The 20,430-nt window shown below is 39.8% G+C and overlaps 1 protein-coding gene across 1 annotated transcript; it reads right to left on the bottom strand.

Annotated features, from left to right (window-relative positions):
* Positions 1–10,768: 10,768 nt before the first annotated feature.
* Positions 10,769–19,751, bottom strand: LOC139202738 (thiamine transporter 2-like). The gene is made up of 5 exons (XM_070832298.1): positions 19,560–19,751; positions 16,710–17,445; positions 12,115–12,307; positions 11,303–11,444; positions 10,769–10,912 (listed from the first exon to the last, which is right to left on the bottom strand). Exons 1-5 carry the CDS (start codon positions 19,749–19,751, stop codon positions 10,769–10,771), a joined length of 1,407 nt encoding a protein of 468 aa, XP_070688399.1.
* Between the last annotated feature and the right edge of the window lie 679 nt (positions 19,752–20,430).

Below are 20,430 nucleotides of genomic sequence, written 5' to 3'. Positions count from 1 at the left end.
AAAACATTTTAGTCCAACTTTATGGGCAACAGTGTATATACTGTATATGCATACCTATACATATTTTAAAAGCCCCTTGAGGTAAATTTGTCACTTGTCAAATCAAATATATCGGTACACCCAAATATTATTATAACTTAAGTTACTGCACAAATTACAATGTGAGTTTATCTTAAATTTAAGTTTCTCTGTGTTCATGTTGAGTAACTAAGTTGTATAATACTATGTTGCACATTCAAGTGGATAATATTATTTTATACTGTGGCAGTTTTATTTCAGTAGTTATTTCGTTAACTTTTACAGCAGTATAAATATCATTGATGATATGTAATATTTAAGTTGATGATTCCCCTTTTCTCACAGTAATGTTTCCTACCTGTTTGCAGGGTCTGCTTGAAACCAGATTGTACAATGTGTTGTCCCACGTTCGAAGGCGGAGCCATAATATGGTGGTCTGGGTGCCATCGCGCTGCTTCCATGAGCGCTCACCAAGAACTCTGTCTTGACATGTGGTTAAGAGCTCACGCTTTAGGACAGTCCCTTCTTCAGTGCATTCATGGTGTTACATTCAGTTGTTGAAAATGAAAAGTGAAAAAGTGGTTGTGCAGTCTAACCATAATATCCGTTATTCTGACAACAAATGTCAGTTGCTGTGCTCTGAAAATACATCCTCCCCCTGCATCTGTCAGATAGTTCAGTGACTGCTGGCCCTGTCCAAGGTGCTGAATCAGCAGGGGTTTACCCCCAATAGGCTCTTTCTTGCCTTAAACCGAACTTTCAAGTGACTTTACTGCTGCAGACAATTCCAAATTCCAAATGTTGAAATAAAACCATGACATTTTTACCTTCATTGGAAACAACTCATAACTCAAGTTGGTAAATGTTGGCTGTAAGGAAAGTCCACACTGCTGTGTTGATATGAAGTTTCTGGGGGGCTACGTAACTGTTGGAAAAATTCTAACCTTCTCATCTCCCCACTGCTCGCCAATCATTGTGTACAGTGGACATCATGTTGGAGAGGGTTTGTAAAGTTACAAACATGTTTAGGTCCTGTTCAGACATGAATTTCCTCTTTTGTGATCTGAGAACAAGTTGATAGTTTTAAGTTCTGGTGTGACTGCACACAAGATGCACTGAGGATGCAGTGAGATCTGATCTCTCAGACCACGTTTGGAGTTGGTCTGAGCCACATATAATCACTTTCTTTTAGCACCGTGTATGGGTGTGTGTCCTGTGCCACATGAACGTCTGCCCACTCAACTGACATCCTCTGGCTAAGCAGAGGGTGCGCCGATTTTAAGGCGATTTTATCTTACTAACAGAACTAATAGATGCTATAAAAATAATCTCTAGAATCTGTATCCTGCTGTGCATTAGAGATGTTTCTGGTGGTGCAGCATGCACGCCGGCTCAGTCCTGTTAATCAGCACGAGTGACGAGTGAATTTTAAATCCATGGATTTGACACTCAACATCTCCATTCCCCATAAATTTGCTATGCGCTCCATAAGAGTAGTTAATGTTATGGATATAACTTGAATTGTGACATTAAAGATAAGATGATGATGTTAAATGGAACATAATACTGTGTAATTGTCACACCAAGCAGTTGTTGTTTAAATAGAGGAGACATTGCTGTTATATAGATTTTTTTTAATGTTCAAAAATTTCAAATGAAATGTTTGCACTCTTATGAATGTTTGTTCAAATTATAACGGATGTCTGATGTGAACCCAAAGTGAGTGAAATTACTTTACACATACAGGATTAGATTAGATACTAGATATGTGGGATTTCAGCATTGTCAAATTTGCAAATTTATTGAGGTGAATTTCTAAATGCATGCAGTATTTATGTATTTTGACACTTAAATCCAGGCTGAACAAACCAACCAGAGGTGCATGTACAAAAAAAGGTTACTAAACAGCAGATCAATTAACACACATCTGCAGTAGCAGTTTGGAACAGAGCTGATGAACTCAAATAATGTCTGAAGAAAAGAGAAGATAACTAAAAAAAACATACAGTAAGGAAAATAAGGGTTCTTAATTAAGTCTCCTTTTCCAGTCGCACCTGGCAAGTATGACAAATGTGTCCCCCGAATCACCATTGTGGTGTAAGAAAAAACAAAAAGCAAATGTATCATGAACCTTCACAGATGAGAAAGGAAACTGCGCTCACACACACACAAGCTTTTGAAATTACAGTTTGCACAATTCCGTTTCAGCGGTGTCAAACACGGCCGCCGAGACTCAAACTACGTGTGATTCAAAGCCCTTTTCAAACACGAGGACGCAGGCTACAAAGGGAGAGTAATGAAAAAGTTCGCCCACATAGTCGACCAGGTATGTGTGACCTTCATGACGCTGCAGCCTGTATTGTAGGTTTCCCCAGTCAGACACTGTCATTGTCCCTCTCTCTGCTGCTGGATGACTAATCGGAAATCATCTTCCGGAAGAAAAAGATGTACACATCCTCACTTCATCAGGCAATTTATTTTTCACATTGTCTGTCATGCACAGCTCTGTTTGGCATTTTACACATTTCAAATCTCCCTGTCCACAGCTAAACCTAATCAGAATGTGGCAATGATAGTGGCTGTTTCAGCCAGTATCTCTGTTTCACAGTTCGCCTTGTAGCACCAACAGCATCATTCCTCTTTGTTTGGATGTGTTAACAGTTGTGCATGGAAGAGTGCTCTGGGCTTCTATTGGCCAATGTTTGGAACACATGTTTGGGATAAGACACGTTTGCGACATCATCTCTCGATATCTGGCTGTGTGCCTTGACTTCGTTGTTGTTCCATGGGCTTGTAAGGAGTTATTTCATTGTTTTATAGCAGAGGTATTGTTTGTAAGATAGGTCATTCTTTCTGTGCAGATTTTATTAGGCCCCCTTTAGTCCAGACTCGATCTCTTAACAGCTATTAGTTGGATTTGCTACAGATTTGATTGGTTTATGACCAAATACTTGCAAAACAGACAACAACATAAAACCAAGAAGATGCAAAGCTCGACACATGGGTACAAGATGATCTGGCACAGGACAGGAGAACACACAGACAATATATATACCAGCGAGGGGGGGGGGGCACAAGTGGAAACAATCAGGCAGATGATCACAGGAGAGGGAAACACACAGGGGCAGGAAGTCAAGGAGCCTGAAACGAGAGGGAAAAGTTGAATTCCACAATAAAACAGGAAATACATAAAGCAGATTAACTAACTTTAACAAACTTGACGACAAATTTTACTTCATCTAAGAGAGAAAGCAAAGATTAGTTGACATCATTGTGATTTAAGCGTTCCATATTTTAATCTGCAGTCCTTGAGCAGATGTTACGTAGGCCTGTTACGCTAAACTGTCACACTGTTGGTCCCAGTACTTTTAATTTATAGGCTTCCAAAAATCAAAACCAATTTTGTTTATTCAGCTTCAACTATATGAATTCTTTTAACTATTGACTTTCCACCGTCACACACAGAGAACTGTGTGGTAGTTTTAATAGAAGTTAATGTGGTGTTTAGCTTCATTACTATGGCTTTCACAATGACAAGAGACATTATGACTTACATAAGGAGGACGCTTACAGAACTGCTCAACTAATTTCGGGGATGTAATAATACCCATGGTACACCTGTAAATTCCCAAATTATAGTCCCCAGGTCTAAAATACTTTCACTCTGTTAGTCGTTGTTGCGTCACCCCTATTATCATCTGAGGCTGTCAGATTAAATTTTATGGCTTCGACGTTAATCTTCCTCTCCTTTACTCTCATTGTTATAGCTGATTTAAACCCTCAGAGTGTACCACATTATTTATAATAGTCTAATCTCTCACATAGTGAGATTTGAAAACCCATTGTGATGTAAAATGATGATCACTACTAATTTTGGGACAAAGAAGATCACATTTGCATGACTTGGTGGCCTGGTACACGATCTGATCAACAGCGGTTGTTTCACATTGCTTAGGATATCCTCAGTAGAGATTCTAGGCTCTATCAAGCTGTCCATCATCATAAACATTTAATTTGAATATTCAAGGTGAAGGACATCCTGTCTAATAAGGCGGTAAGCAGGGCTGGGGCTGACTCAGACTTTTCCAAAGACACTTTCAATGTTATCAGACTACACGATATGCACATTATACACATATGTTCTTGACATGACTTGGCTGTGGGACATGACGGACTGTATGTTGGTTCCTGAACAATCATCCCTTGCCGCATTTTATGACCTGCATTATATCGTTGGGAAAGAGGTACAAGAGACCGACCTCTGTGTATGATACCGGCTGTCTCTTGTTCAGTGAAGCCCAAAAGAAAACAGGAAAAACAAAAAAGAAATTCCTCTTTTGCTTTGCTGTGTTTAAAGTTGTTGAAGAGCACTCTGTGTTCCTATTGATCCACATCCCCCTTAATACACTGCACAGGATAAAAACATCTATTGCCGGCATGATGACTGATTCTTTTCCCGATGCCCTACATCTGTCAGGGCAGGATAGCAAGTCCACCAGCCCTCTCTAGAGTGCACTAGAGTCTTGCATGAATGGCTAAAAACGGAACGCTAGCTTGCTTGTAAGCTCCGTAGCCACCTAGTTAGCAAGCTATCATGTGTGTTAATCAATTGGCTCACTCTGAATTTAGTTCAAGCGACTTAGCAAACAAGCGCTAGCCTGCAGTCACAGCCCGTTGGTTGGGTTTTGCTCGGTGCCACTACCAGACTGGAGAGCACCAGTTGTGTTGAGCCAAACATTGGGTGTTAGACTGATAATGGCTATGTTGTTTTTTTTCCTACTTTGCCACATGCACTTGAACACAATAGCAATTTTTTTTCAAAACCTTAGCCCTTGTGCAGCTGCCATTGAACTTTAGCAACAGAGACTGTTCACTGTGATGGATTTCAAGAATGTTTCAAGTCTCTGCAGGATGACTTTTGCAGTGGGTTTGAATCCTAAAACGTGATGGTGAAGCCCTAGTGGCAAATGTAGGATTTGGAAACTGAAGGTTTGGAGAGATGTCCCGTCACATTTGTGATTAGTTTGGATGGAAAACTCACCCAGATGGATCGTATGTTTTTGCAGAAACACCAGTGTCACAGCCCCGTTCCTTCTGCTGTTCACATGTACCAGTGAATCATTTGCGTTAACCCACAGAGTAAGAGTATTCTGTTAGTGGGGGCACATGTGGAGCTTGTGTGGTGAGAAAAGGGAAGACCCACATGCCAAAGTGATGCATGATTCATGAAGCAGTACTTGAGTAATGCAAGTGAGTGTGAGTGGTTGATTACTGTTTGATTAAAGGATTAGATGACGGGAGGGCTTCCCCCTATAGTATAACACTAGCTAATCATCAGTATAGAAAATATTACACACCAGCTGTTTGTTCTAATATATCCTAGGATGTTAAGTCAGTCTAGACAGATCCATGCAACTTCTGTCAAATAATATCAGTTTTCTTCCTTGATCCTGATTGGTCCAAACTATCTGTGATGGACCTGCATGTCTTCAGTTGGGTCATTAATGAACGAATGTTTGTTGTTTAAGTTATTTCAAATAGTACATGTCTAAATGAAATGAAAGGATGCCAGCAGAATCATGAAAAAGAGGCACTGTAGCAGCTCCAAGCTCTACAGCTAAATAGCAAAAAAAAAAAAAAAGGAACTTGCTACATAACAGTTTTGTGTGGGAGGTATAAGAGAAAATTCTTCAAACCGAAAATTCTTCTCCAGACGGCAAAGGGTGGTGCTGGGTGGAAAGTGACCAAAACGAAAACTCAGTCATCACATTAACTGAAACATTTGATGTTTTCAGTTGGTTGTATAAGTAATGAAAAGGAAGGCCATGAAAAACAAAAGTATAAATAAGTGAAAGAGAATGTGAAGGAATTGGGAAAGTTTAGTAAGAGTTTACACTTATGCAGCACATTCATAATTATTTATTTTGATCCTATTTTGTATAATTTCCAATGCAAGAATTCTATAATTTGATTTTGTTTTTCTGTGGTGGTAAAAGGATTCTGTCTGGTTGTCATTTTTATTCAATGTACCTTTCTGAAGTCTTTATTATATTGCTGTGGATTAAATGAGATGGAGCACAGATGAAATGTGAATGTTTTACTCTCAGTTAACCTGCTGTAAAGCTCTGATGATTCTCTCTGAACTATGATTTGGACCTCCTCACTTCTTGTACTGTGAACAAACACATGCATTAACAGTGATGAGATGAAACCACTCTCATAACCTGTGCGGTCCTTGAGGATTTCAGCACGTGTAAGGGTGTGACAACCCATGCGTCAGCAGATTTAGGCATGAAGGTCACTAATGTGCTTCTGCCTCTTGTTCAATAAATCCATCCCAAGCGAACTGCAGCTCATTTGTTTTCTCTTAGCGGAGAGGGAATGAGTATGACCTAAGCAAAGTGCAATAAAGAGTGTAGCTGCTGTTTATCCATGAACAGCTGATAGTGTGTGATACTAAGTGGATGATGGTATGACCCTGTTTCCTTGTTTTATCTGATGACACTGTACAGCTGCAGTCTTCCTCTCACAGACAGACTGATGACCACAACCGTCAATCAATCAATCAATCAATCTTTATTTATATAGCGCCAATTTACAACAGCGTTATCTCAAGACGCTTTCCATAAAGAGCAGGTCTAGACCAAACTCTTTAATTAGAGAGAGACCCAACGATTCAGGAATTCAAAATTAAAGATTCAAGAATTCCCACATGAGCAGCATCAGATATTATATTGAGCAACAGTGGAGGAAGAACTCCCCTTTAATGGGAAGAAACCTCGAACAGACCCAGGCTCAATGTGGGCAGCTTCTGTAGGGGTCCATGTTGGGAGGAGGTTGGACAGAGAGAGAGAGAGAGAGAGAGAGAGAGAGACAACACAAACAGCAACCAACGTACTAGCAGTGACTATAGCACTAGCAATAGGAGTGTGACTAAAAGATTAGCAGTATGATATTATTGAAAAACATGACGATCCGCAGCAGTGATTCATGAAGCAGAGAACCATATCAGCAGGACCAGGATCCACAGGATCCACAGGAACCTGAGAGATGAGAAAGCACAGAAAGGCTCCGGGGAAGATAGCAAGTTAGAGGCAGACATTTGGCTGACATGAGACATGATGATGGAGAGGAAGAGGAGGATAGAGAATAGAGAGGAGCTCAATGCACCATAGGAGTCCCCCAGCAGTCTGAGCCTATAGCAGCATAACTACATCCTTTCTGTCTGACCCGTGAGTGTGGCTTTACGTGTTAGCCCTACTTGACACAAATAATCTATTCCTCGAAAAGCAGCTTGAGGAAGCATTAACTGTAATCTTGAAAGAATAAATGTTTCACCCTCTAGATCCTCAATTCAAGACTTGACTTCTTATTCTAACCCCTTTTTGACACCATTGACAGACCTGTTTTTTTTTTTTTTTTTTTGCAAGTTTCAGTTAACCTGACCTCAAGTCAATACCAGGAACTACTTCTCCAAGGCTGACACATTATCCCAGTAGGCCTTTTTCACAGAAGACATTTTGACCTGTCACAGCAGGAAAAGCACAAGTGTGAATAATGAAATTGATGATGGTTGAATTTCCTTTAAATGCTTCAGTTTCAGGGTCCTGGTATTGTACATGCCAATTATTGCCATGGCTCACTGAGATGCTTAAATAGAACACACCCATTGTTAATGTTTTTAGTAACACTTGAGCTTTTCCTGCCATGGCAAGTCAAAATGTCTGCTGTTTCCCTTGTTTATGTAACTTGTTCTATAGGTCCAGTTTTCCCTTGTAAAACTAAATTTGATCACTTATAACTCGTAGTATCTAACTCTCAAACATATGTAAGTAATGAGGGTAAATAGAATTTGATTTGTGGCACAGATTCATTCCTGAAAAGCAGGTTTTATCTTTATTCACTGTTAAAGTTATTAAAATGCAAAAGCAACATGTGTGTACATGCAGTATACGTTCAGAAGCCACATATTTCACTCCAAACTCTCCAGTATCAATAATGAGTATTGCTATTACATGCTGCACAGGCACAACTTTTAACCATGATTGGCTCTAAAACCACAAAGCCAGTGTAAAAATGACTGAATGAGAGTCTACAGTGCACAGCCATGAAGTTGTCAGACCCTGGTTGTCATTGACATCTTGACCTGATGATGGTGCTAAATGAAAAATTATCAGTGATCTTCAAAGTGATTAGAATTGAATCCTGGTGGAAACATGAACATCTGTAGAAAACTTTCCGACATAGAGCCGTGCAGCTAGCAGGACTTCAAATGAAACCTGCAGCCTCATAGGAAGACGCCGCCAACACTCCTGCTAGTGGCTGATGTTTTTACCGACCATCTGCTCAGAGCAGCACAGGGGCAGGTTATATTATCATATAAAGAAAAGAATACTCATTAACAAACAAAACAAACACTTCCAGATACTGCATGTATTTTGATATGCAAAATGTAGCTATGGACACACACAAGCGCACTCATAAATGTATTGACTTTTAACACCTGCTTCGCATCTTCACATCTGCCTTAAAACAAATGTACCAGTCGTTAAACAAATGCAATAAAACGAGCAGTAAAAATAACACCGCAGCCTGTTTAATAAAGGTGACAGATATATTGAGTGATCACATAAAAATATTATTCTGAAATCGCTTCTTTGATACTTAAATAACCCTGATAATGCTTGAGAAATTGCAATTAGCTAGTTTTAATTTTCCATCCCTAGTTTTGAGTGAAAAAGCAGCTTGACTATACATTTAATGAGATTCTTAATGACAGCACCTCACAAAACCGAGGGACGTGTCATCAGCGAGATTTGATCAATTAGCATGTGTGACGCATACAATATGCCAGCTCGTTCCAGCTAATAGCTGCCCCTGTTATCCATTTTGGAACCTTAATTATCTTACTGTTATAATTAAGAATTATAGGTCAGACATGACTACACATGCATCATCTTCATTTTTTTCCCCCATCTGCTGCTGCTGTATGGTGTTTATGAATGAGGACAGAAATTGCCGACAGGCTAATATAAACATGTAGAATTAGAGCATCAGGTTTACACACCACCTGCAGAGAGTCACAGCACTGGACTGATTTTCTCAAGATTGCTTTTCCCAGAGGACGATGTTTATAGCACATGTTTAGTCCTACTCCTTTAGATTTACTTCCTGTTCCACATATCTAATAAAAGTGGTGACACACACACACACACACAACATCACTAGCTACAGAATCAGACCTTTTTGAACAAAGTCCTAAGACTCAAAAACAAAAACCAGGCAACTACATGCTACTCAAAGATATGCACCCTTGCTTTGTTATTGCACCAAATAGTGCATCTAACTCACCAAAGTTACCCCTAGCGTCTTGTTGAGAGAGTATCAAAACACCAACAGCAAGCTAAGAGGCACTTACAGGCGATAACAAAATCAGGAAGTGCCTCTCTCTCTCTCTCTCTCTCAGTGGAGAGTGACTTCTAGAAAGAGCAGGAATGATACTCATTGAGTATAATTAGTTTGTTTCGAACGCTGCTCAGCCTTCCCAGCATGAAGCTTGCATAGACTAAATGATCATGCCAGTCCGATAAGCACCACTCTAATAATTGTCATGGCTTTTTTTTGCTGTCATGTTTTCATCAGTCAACCAATAAACATAATGACACATAAGCCACACTGTTGATCAGCCACATCTGGATGCACATAAACCCAATTAACATTCATCTAAAGAAAATAGAAGACAAAAATAAGTACTAATTTTCTATTGCAAATTAATCTTCTGTTCAGTATTTTGTTGTTTTATTTTGTTGTGGCATTTTTTGCTTTATTTGATAGTTTGACAGGGAAAACAGGAGAAAGAGAGGCGGTGACATGCAGCGGCCTATTTATCGTGTAATTATGCTAACGAGTTACTGGAAGCGCAATATTCTTATTGTCCTGATGTCCTGATGTCCTGATTTTGGTACCATATATGCCTGCGTGTTACCAAATGTTGCTGATAAGTGACTCTGAACTTCACAACCATGATTACAATAGTTGCTTGAACAAAATCATTAATCATCAGTTTGGCCATGAAAGTCACGTCATGAGGTTGGTATTTATCTGTTGTACAGGAATGAAGTTATTTTTGAAAATAAAAATTCAAACAAATCAACTGCCTATTGGAAAACAATAGATTTCAATGTTTCAGCATCTTAACTAAAAAGACTATTCAGAGTCACAGCTGCAGATGTTCAAAATCAGTCTCCAGCTCCTTCTCTATTTTATTTAGCTGTACATTTTATTTTATTTTCTTAGTTGTATATACCTTATTTATATTTATATTTCTTACTTACTTACTTGCTGGCGTGTTTTATTTGATATTGTTAGCAGTTTTACTGGGACCAGAGACACAAGACTTTCACTGCCAGTGATTGAAGACAATAAAGTCTTTGAATCTTTGAATCTTGAATCTTATTCTGGCATTCATAGTGATATTTACACACATATGGACTGATAGACTAACATGTATATGCTCAGATTGAACCACCACAGAGCTGCCATGTAGCGTTGCTCCTTATTTTATATTGTGCAGCTAGTGTCCTCTAATGGCCACATATAGTGACTGCATTGACTATTTGAGTCACAGCACGTCTGAAGGATTTTTAAGTGAAATCACACTGATGACAGACAGATACAAAACTCAGCCACAGTCACGCTTTGATGGATTCACTATCTTGATCTTCGTGTTCTTTTGTGTCTCGGAGAGTCTTCACAGACGTGAGCCCTCCGGCAGGTTGGAGGCTCTCTCTGCCTGCTCGCCTCCGGCAGGACGTTTCATGCGGAGCACCGTGTACACACCTCTGACTGTGAAGAGCAGGGAGATGGCAGCAAAGTAGGAGGCGTAGATAAAAAACTGAAAAGGAAAGTTAGGATTACTTGCACTGTGGATGATGGCTTAGAAATTAATGAATTCATTCATCTCTTTATTCCCTTTTTGTCCCTTGTGGTCTGTCTCCCTCAAACAACCTTCAAACAGCATCATTTGTTCTGAGGCTTTATCAGTATCAGTTTTGTTAGTACTTCATTTATTTATTCAAACGGGGTGTCTTTTCTTCTTCTTTGTATTTATATTGCTCAGTTTTTAAATTACTGTAAAAGCTGGAGCCCAGTTTCAATCTTCTACTTACAGTGTATGTACTTATATACATTTGCATGTGAAGTTGTGATTGGTTATGCTTCATGTCAAGTTCACAGACATACAAATCAGATTTAATCATCTCCTGAACTGTGTGTACTGCAGCACCTGCGAGGTGATGGTGAGCTGTAGGGACTTGGTGTTGATGACGATGGCAGTGAGGACACTCTGGAGGACTGTGCCTACAAAACTGTTCATGCCGAATACCAACGCATAGCGCCTCCTGCTCAGTGTCTTGGCTATCTGAAAACTGAGACATACATACAGTATATGAGAGGCTACACAGTAAATATATAGCGCTAGTACACTAGAATTAATTCTATTTACTATTAATGTCAAGGATCTTCAACAAAGGACAATTAAATATGACAAGAAAAATGAATGAAAATATGTTTTTGAAACTACTACTGTTGTCTCTTCTACTTTAATAAGGTTTGAACCAACATGACTAAAGTAAACTAAGTCTGCAGACGCGCTAACTGCTGTGTGACACTGTACGTAGGTACAGTGGTTTGACCTGATAGGAATGAAACGTTAAGAGACACCAAAGGTTATTACAATCCATCCTGAGGTGGACAAAATGAGAAGAAAACAATTAAGATCATTCCTTTAACTTGTAATTATGGCTAGAGCTCAAATTATCCCAAAAAGTCCAAATAAAAAGCTGCTGAAAGGGTCAGTGAGTAACTACCATTTACTGAGCTACAACAACATTAGATGATATCAGGATGTGTTTGGAGGTTTAGAACATTCTCCATTCTCCATAACAGCTCACAAGGTGCATCTAGACTTGTTTAAAACACTTTACATCTTGTGGTGATGGAACATTTGTGCTATCACACATTTAATTCCACACAGTAGACTCACTGTGGTCGCCATGTGCACATTCAGCTGCTCACATATCCAGGATGTATTCTTACGTGCAGATGGTGGTGAGTGGCATGTAAACTGTTTTGAAGAGGGAGAAGCATATGTAGCTGATCCAGATGTTATCAGTCAGATCCATTAGGAATACAGCCCCAGCCATTAGGAATGTGAAACCCCCCAGGATCAGTTCTCCCCACACAGACCACTCCAGGGATATGTGACCCACAGCAACAGTGGCTGCAGCTCCTAAAGGAGAACGTGATCACTGTGAGTCTACCACTGCTGCTGGAGTAATGTAGGAGTAGCAGAACAAATAAACTGCATAGCTGATATCTAATTAATGCTTTTTTCTTTTTAATTCAGAATAAACCGGTAGAAACAGAGTTGAAAGGTTCTCAAAAGACTGTGCAGATCTCAAATGTGCAGATTCCCTTCAGAATGGGAAGCAAAAACAAACACAGCGCCTTAGTATGTCTGCTTTTCTTGGAGCAAAATGGATGGAGCAAAAAAGGACTGTAACACTACATAGAAGTGGCTCAGAGAGTAACTAGCAACGGAGGAAGCATCACCAGTGAGAGAGCTGGGGGTAGTGGACGCACTGACAACATCATTTGATTTAGGAAGAAAGATGATATATAGTAGTTATATGTAGGATGAATATCAAGGTTATGTTTTGTGACACGTCATATTTTACTGCTTGACTTGCGAGATATCAAATAAATAAATGAATAAATAATCCTCCGCCGATTGAACTCTGAGCAGCAATTATTTAGGAAAGCAATATTTCTCATTTCAGCCACAGGGTGGCACAGTGCAACCCTGATACGTCGCAGGGCTCCTCTCACCGTGTGAGAATGAGTTATGAGGCCTTTATCCCTGTGGATGGCTAAGACAGGGAAACCAGACAGTGAATATTTGGAGCACTGATTATTTCAGGACACTTTTCTCCCGTTTTTGTCCTCCTCTTGTTATCTTTTGGCATTCTCTGGTTTTGTCTCTGTTCTCCATCTGCTCCTTTCACATCACTTTGCATCACGTGTTCTCCATAATTACCTCTTCTTGTAATTGCTAAAAGGTGAAATAAAAAACTAAACCCGAGTTGTATTCACTGAGTGTGAATAGGGGACCCCTAGAGACACGGATCCATTCCTGCAGAGCTTATTATCCACTGGAACATAAAGAGAGGCTGAGTATAATTGCTTCACTCCTCTAAATGTGTACATTTCCTTTGATTCCTTGTCCATTTGTGGTCAATCAGTGCTAATAGTCCAACTCGGACACTGCTCGGGCCAGTGTATTTAACATGCACTTAATCAGTCCCTAAGGCTCTGATTAGCAGAGGGGGGGTCAATTGGTTACTGAATAATTAAACCAGTTTCCACAGCAGTGTCAATCGGAGGCTTAGCGGGGTCAGCAGGAAGTATCTGTACAGCTGCATATAGAGAGATCAATAATGCAGCTGGGCTCTGCAGTATGTCCAAACAGGAGGTCACAGTAAAAGCCACATTGATTCTCATATCTCAGTTTAATTGACTAAGTCTTTGAATCTATTCTCTTATTTAACGCATTTTAAATTTGACAGCAAGAGGAACATAAAGAGAGCTTCAAAATACTTCTAACATACGTTTCCGCTTCCTGTCCAGAACGTTTTTGTTGCTCCAAAAATACTCAAGTGTTGGAGAAAGTTTGTAGCTTGTGAAGGTGTGAAGGTTATGGAAAGGTAGTGGTGATTGCATGGTTCATGATGCAAGCCTCTGTGGACTTTTTAAATATTTAGCTAGTATTTATCTATAAGTCCATGGTCTCTCCGTAACCTTACATCCTCATCGTCAGTCGGTGTTGTGCCACTCTGTTAAGCCTCTGATTAAAATATTAATGGTCAAAATAGAGCCCAAGATATCCTGACTTTTAGTCCCTGGCATGGTTGAAGGTCCAAAAACACTGGATCTTAATAATTCCCATGATGCATTTCAGTGGCAACTTTGGTGAGATTTCCGCTAAATGTCAGTGTCTTTCAGACTCCATGCCCCCCAGTTTGTAATACAGGCTTTTTGGTGAAAAAATGTTTCATCTAGCCCGAATCAAGTTAGCGCTGATGACATCATCACTGCTTTTGTAGTTTTGAAGACTGTAAGCAGGTCACGCACTGAACCATTTAGTAACGTGTGTGGCACAGATGGGAAGAAATATGTGTCTTCATGCTGTATTTTGCTTTTCACGCTGATTAGATAACATCGTGCTGTATTTCTGTTATACGTGGGGGAGAAACATTTTTTACTCCAGTGTGTGGCCTGAATCTAAATGGAAATATATTCGGCATCCAGTTTCCTGTGGAAAGGAAGGTCCTGAGTGAAACTGTGTTCTGAATACATTATCCCCTGACTGAGAAGTATGTTTTAAGTGGAGATGACTTTAGAGCACAGATGAATAGAGAGGTCGAGTTGTCCTGTAACCTTTTCTCCTTCAAAATCATAATGTGCTAAAGAACACCAGTGAACACAACTCTGTTTGTTCTGCATACACATTTGCTTTTATCTTAATACTAATGAGCTACTAAAAAATGTTGTTTTCAAGCTCCAGGACACACAGTTATTAATATGCTGAATATGAAAATAGAAAAATATGTTATGCTTCTCTACTATATTTTATCACGTTGGTTATCCATATTCATATTTTCCCTATCGGTTTCCACCAGGTTTTTTCCTTCGGGATGTTTTCTAAGTGTGGAACAGAGAAACATACAACAGGAATCTTTGGGGAAATATCAGACATGGGCCCTACAGCTTGACTGCATGTTGGGCAGAGCCATTTACAAGTGAAAGGCATACAGCTGGATGTGGTTTACACAGAGTAATTGCCTTTGGTTTCTGGGGAATACAGGAATGTATCAGTACTATAATCAATAAAAGTGCACTGGCTGGATGGCAGCAGCTGCTATACCCATCTGGGGATGAGAGCAGGCAATTAAATAGTCTAATTAATGCTGTTCCTATTGTCTGCTGTGCTTTGGGGGTTGTGAAGTACTGATAGTAGGAAGGGATTGTGTTTTTTTCTGTCTATTTATTCAATTATTTTTTGCAGTCAAATGTGTGTAACACCCATAAGCTTTACTGACAATGTTTGGGCTTGTTTTTACAAGAACCTGAGCAGGTTCTGTTAAGCTGCCTTGAGACGGTTTTCAGATTTTATGCAATTTGTCTTTGGAGTGACGGGGCCGAAATGTGGAATGATTATTTTTTCGTAAGATAAACTAGATACCATGGATAATCAATAGAAGACGTATTCGGCCCTGCTGTTTTCACCTGTTTCCACTCAGCCAGTCAGTTTATGCCGACCTAAGCTAAGCTTGGTATTTTCTCAATTAACATTTTTCCAAAATGTCAATTTAACAAAATCCACTTACCAAAACCTCTAAAGCTCATTAATGAATGTTTATGTCTTGTTTTCTGAATCCACATGAAAACCAAAACAACAGATTGTGGTTTTATAAAAGTTATGAGCCAGGCAACTACTACTACTATAACTACCACTACCACTACTACTACTACTACTATAACTACCACTACTACCACTACCACTACCACTACCACTACCACTACCACTACCACTACTACTACCACCTCTAGCACTACTACTACTATAACTACCACTACCACTACCACTACTACTACTACTACTACTACCACCACTACCACTACTACTACTATAACTACCACTACTACTACTACTACTACTACTACTACTACTATAACTACCACTACCACTACTACTACTATAACTACCACTACTACTACTACTACTACTACTACTACTATAACTACCACTACCACTACCACTACTACTACTACTACTACCACCACTACCACTACTACTACTATAACTACCACTACTACTACTACTACTACTACTACTACTACTATAACTACCACTACCACTACCACTACCACTACCACTACCACTACTACTACCACCTCTAGCACTACTACTACTATAACTACCACTACCACTACTACTACTATAACTACCACTACTACTACTACTACTACTACTACTACTACTACTACTACTACTACTATAACTACCACTACCACTACCACTACTACTACTACTACTACCACCACTACCACTACTACTACTATAACTACCACTACCACTACTACTACTACTACTACTACTACTACTACTATAACTACCACTACCACTACCACTACCACTACTACTACCACCTCTAGCACTACTACTACTATAACTACCACTACCACTACCACTACTACTACTACTACTACTACTACCACCACTACCACTACTACTACTATAACTACCACTACTACTACTACTACTATAACTACCACTACCACTACTACTACTACTACTACCACCACTACTACTACTACTACTATAACTACCACTACCACTACTACTACTATAACTACCACTACTACCACTACTACCACTACCACTACCACTACTACGACGCAGTAAATTCCACTTCAGTAAAGTGTTGTCATCACCTCCAGGTTGCCAGGCAACCAGTGACGACTGTATATAAGTGTATATATATATTTAGGTCATGTACATTCATTATCTACTGCTGGATAAAATGGATACAACCAATTACTGTGAAACAAATGGGAGGTGCATTAGTTACCTGTCAATGTGTTGATACCATCCACCGCTCCATTGTAGGCTGTGAAGTTAAGGGGCTGGTCATATACCCAGAGGAGCTGGACGTAGCCTGCAATCTGGTAGAAGCCACATCTCCCTGTCGCTGCCCATATGCAGAAGAAGACCACAGCCACAGAGGAATAACATTTCTCAAAGTCCTCTACCAGCCTTCTGAACATCTTCCCAACATACTTGGTCACGTTGAAATACTGTCTTTCAGAGCTGTGAGTGTCTTCACCTGAGGTTCCTTGTTGTGCAGATTGTGTCCCCTTAAAAAATAAACTAGTCTTAGGCATGGGCAGGAAAAAGGAGGTTATCAGTGCTATGGACACAGAGATGACAGTCACAAAAGCTAAGCTATACAAGGAAACTCCACCTAAAGACACGAGCAGTTGAGCCAGCAGGGCACCCACAGCATAGCCCAGCAGTACGGCCCCCATCACATAACCGGTCACTCTCTGATAGTAGCTGGGCTGCACCACGCTGTAAATGTAGGAGAAATAGGCCACATCTGCTGCTGTGGCAATACTGTAGCTGAAGAAGGCCAACTGGGCGGAGTGGACCCCTGAGCCAACTAGTATCAGCAGAAACGCTGTGACATACATGCACCCCTGGAGGATGATTACAGGCTTGTACCTGAGAAGGTCTGTCACCAGTAGGACTGGGAGAAGGAGAACCAGGCTGGAGTAAGTCCACACAGGAATCACCTGTCTAGTCACCTGGATATGAAGGAAGGCAGAAGGAGACCTAATTATTAAAGAAATAAAACTATATCTGCTGTTTTGAAGGCAAAGGGTGATCACACCAAATATTTGATTTAGATTTTTCTTCTGTTGGCTCACTTTGCATTTTGTAAATCGATAAACATAAACTGAACTGACAGTAGCACATCAAAGTTACCTCTGAACGTACATGATGGAACAGGAAGCAGCACGAATGTGACATGTTGATAGATTTTAATATTATGCAAATAAACACAATGGCTGCGTCTTGAAAGCCTTGTCCATTAAAACAGTATATGGTTGTTAGAGTGTTTTTGCCATTAACGTGTTTTTGTTTCACTCTGGCCTTGACTTAAATAATAATCAAAAATGTTTTTTATGGCAGCGGCAGAGTTTCAAATCTACAACCTGAGTAATAAAACATCGTATGTGGATGACAACAGCTGTATGTCGGCGTTCCAACTGTGTACCTTAACTTGAAGGGCTGTTTTGAGCTTAGATTCATATTCCATAAGATCTTCACTAACTAACCCCCATTATTGATTAATATAGTCAGCATCTGTTCTGCATTACCTCTCTAAAGAAAGAAGAAAAAGCAAAGGAGCATGAATCCTTTGCAGCTACTGTAGCTTCTCCTACAAGCTTGGAAATGGAGGGGTGAGACGAGGGGTGAGGCGAGGGTGAGGGTATTCAGTTGGTTTCAATCTGCAAACCTCACCGATAGATGCCACTAAATCCTCCACACTTCACCTTTGATTTCTGTAACTTCATATAAATTCTCAAAAGCCACTCAGGATCCCACGTTGAAAAAGTAACCTGCATCATACATGGTTGAGCATCAACCTTGAGAGTACCTGCCGTAATTGGTGTGAAAAAAGCAGCTCCCATCCCGCATCACAAAATGATTGTAGTTTCCGAGATGTGAAGGAGCTTATTTAGTTTCTTCATGATGCGAACATGTTAGTAGTGATACTGTGAATCAGCCTGTACCAAACTTTACTTAAAAACATAAAAAGGACTCTGCTGATGTTAATCAGTTGTTTGGTGGTTTATTTTTTCTTGTATGGAGAGAAAATAAGATATTGGTGAATAATGAAAAGAAGTTATGAATATTACAATAAGAATCCTGCAAGATGTTGACTGATTAATGTCACATATAAGTACTTTTAATCAGTTAATCTAATAACTACGTATTTCAGAGATTTTCCCTTTGGGTCAGAATAAAGACTCTTGTTAGTCAGTTAGTCTGTTTTGGACTGATCTTATCTGCACCGTTGAATCCTTCCTACTTTTAGGTTTTTCATATTTGAGCCTCTCTGACCTATGGCTACCCATAACACACTTCTCTGTGTGTCAACCCAGAGGAACTGATGCACACACTAACTAAATCTCATCAATGCTTTAGATTCAAAATGGAAAAAAAGAGAAAATTAGAGTCTTTACTCAAAATCATTCATCAGGTATAAACATAAAAGCCAAGTGAATGACCTCAGAGCAAATGTGCTTCTGTAAAGCATAAAGTTCACAAGAACAGCAAATAACCGATATACAGCTTGTTCATGTTGTGGCACGTATTCAACCACTAAGGGCTGCTATGGAGCTTTACACTTTCATTTGACTGTTGTGCTTTTGAGTCTTTTCCCTTCACAGGTCAAAAGAAGGACAAAAGAGAAGTCAGGAATGAAATAGTAGGCCACAATAAAAAATCTGACACAGTTACTGAGCAGTGTTAAATGTCATATCCAATTTAAACTGACAGTTTATAATACTGTAAAAGAAGCACCTGAATACCACTAAAGTGATTATTAAGCAGATTATTAATAAGTCACAAGGGGATATTTAAATACATTCTATATCTACAGTACTTACTTATTATATTTGTGACCATTGATTTGAAACATATCACAAGAAATAGTTACAGTAGATCTGAGTATACATATGCAAATATATTCATATGTAAATATCAAATGTACTTTGGAACCAAACATTCATTATTTTGTTATTCATACTTTACATTTATCTACAATATTCATATGATGTATATTAAAACAAAAACAGAGCTGAGGCTTTCATCCCTGCAGAGCAGTCTCATATCTCTTTAAATAGCTCACCTGCTCAGTGGTGAGATTCTTATAAGATCCTGTGAGAAACTCCATCAGGAAGGGCTCTACGGGCCTCATCATGGAGCAGAAACCATAGATGCAGAGCAGCACAGTGGGGCCCACCCAACCAGCATGGCAGCGCATATAATGGCCTGCCCAGCAAGGCCTGTTGCCACACTCCCCGTTCCAGCAAAAACCCATCTTTCCTCTGCGGCTCCCCGGGGACGTCTCAGTGTGTCCGGCGAGAGCACAGTCTAATTTAGGCAGTTTAATCTGTTGAGATATGGAAGCCCCAGATAAGGCCAAGGTGAGACTGACTGTGAACACCAAGTCACCTGCTTTGCCATTGTTGTTTCTCTCCTCTGAAGTTTTCCTGGCTACGGTGGGACAGGAAAAAAAATGTGAGGCTGTGAGTGAAGATACATTAAGATGAAATATGAGGTGGTGAGCCCCTGGGGCTACAGCACGTTATAATAAATACTGTCTCCTCCTCTGTCTTTATACAAAACACCTCCATTCCTGCAGATATTGAGGAAGGGGTGGAAGTCAAGCAGAGGAATATGTATGAGTGTGTGTCTGAGTGCAGGTGTACACACCACCAGGATGCCCCACACACACTGTGTGTCCATACTGGGCCTGTTTAGCTTCTGTTACCATTTGCAACATCCAAACAATGTTTCAGCACAGTTTTTATCAGAGACAATAAATAATAAGAACTATAATTTTACAAAATACCTGTATAGATTCTTTGACGCTGCCACTCAGCTCTGAATTAAACTCAGTCTTCAGGAGTAGCTCAGCTGATCAGATATTCAGATATTCTTTGTGTGTGGGATATCTTTGTCTTTTAAAAGCCCTTTTAGCCTCTTTGTCTTTGTGA

The sequence above is a fragment of the Pempheris klunzingeri genome, chromosome 6, assembly GCF_042242105.1.
Source record: "Pempheris klunzingeri isolate RE-2024b chromosome 6, fPemKlu1.hap1, whole genome shotgun sequence".
NCBI classification, from domain to species: Eukaryota; Metazoa; Chordata; class Actinopteri; order Acropomatiformes; family Pempheridae; genus Pempheris; species Pempheris klunzingeri.
The sequence above is the reverse complement of the archived record's forward strand: the minus strand, read 5'-3'. Positions and strand labels throughout refer to the sequence as shown.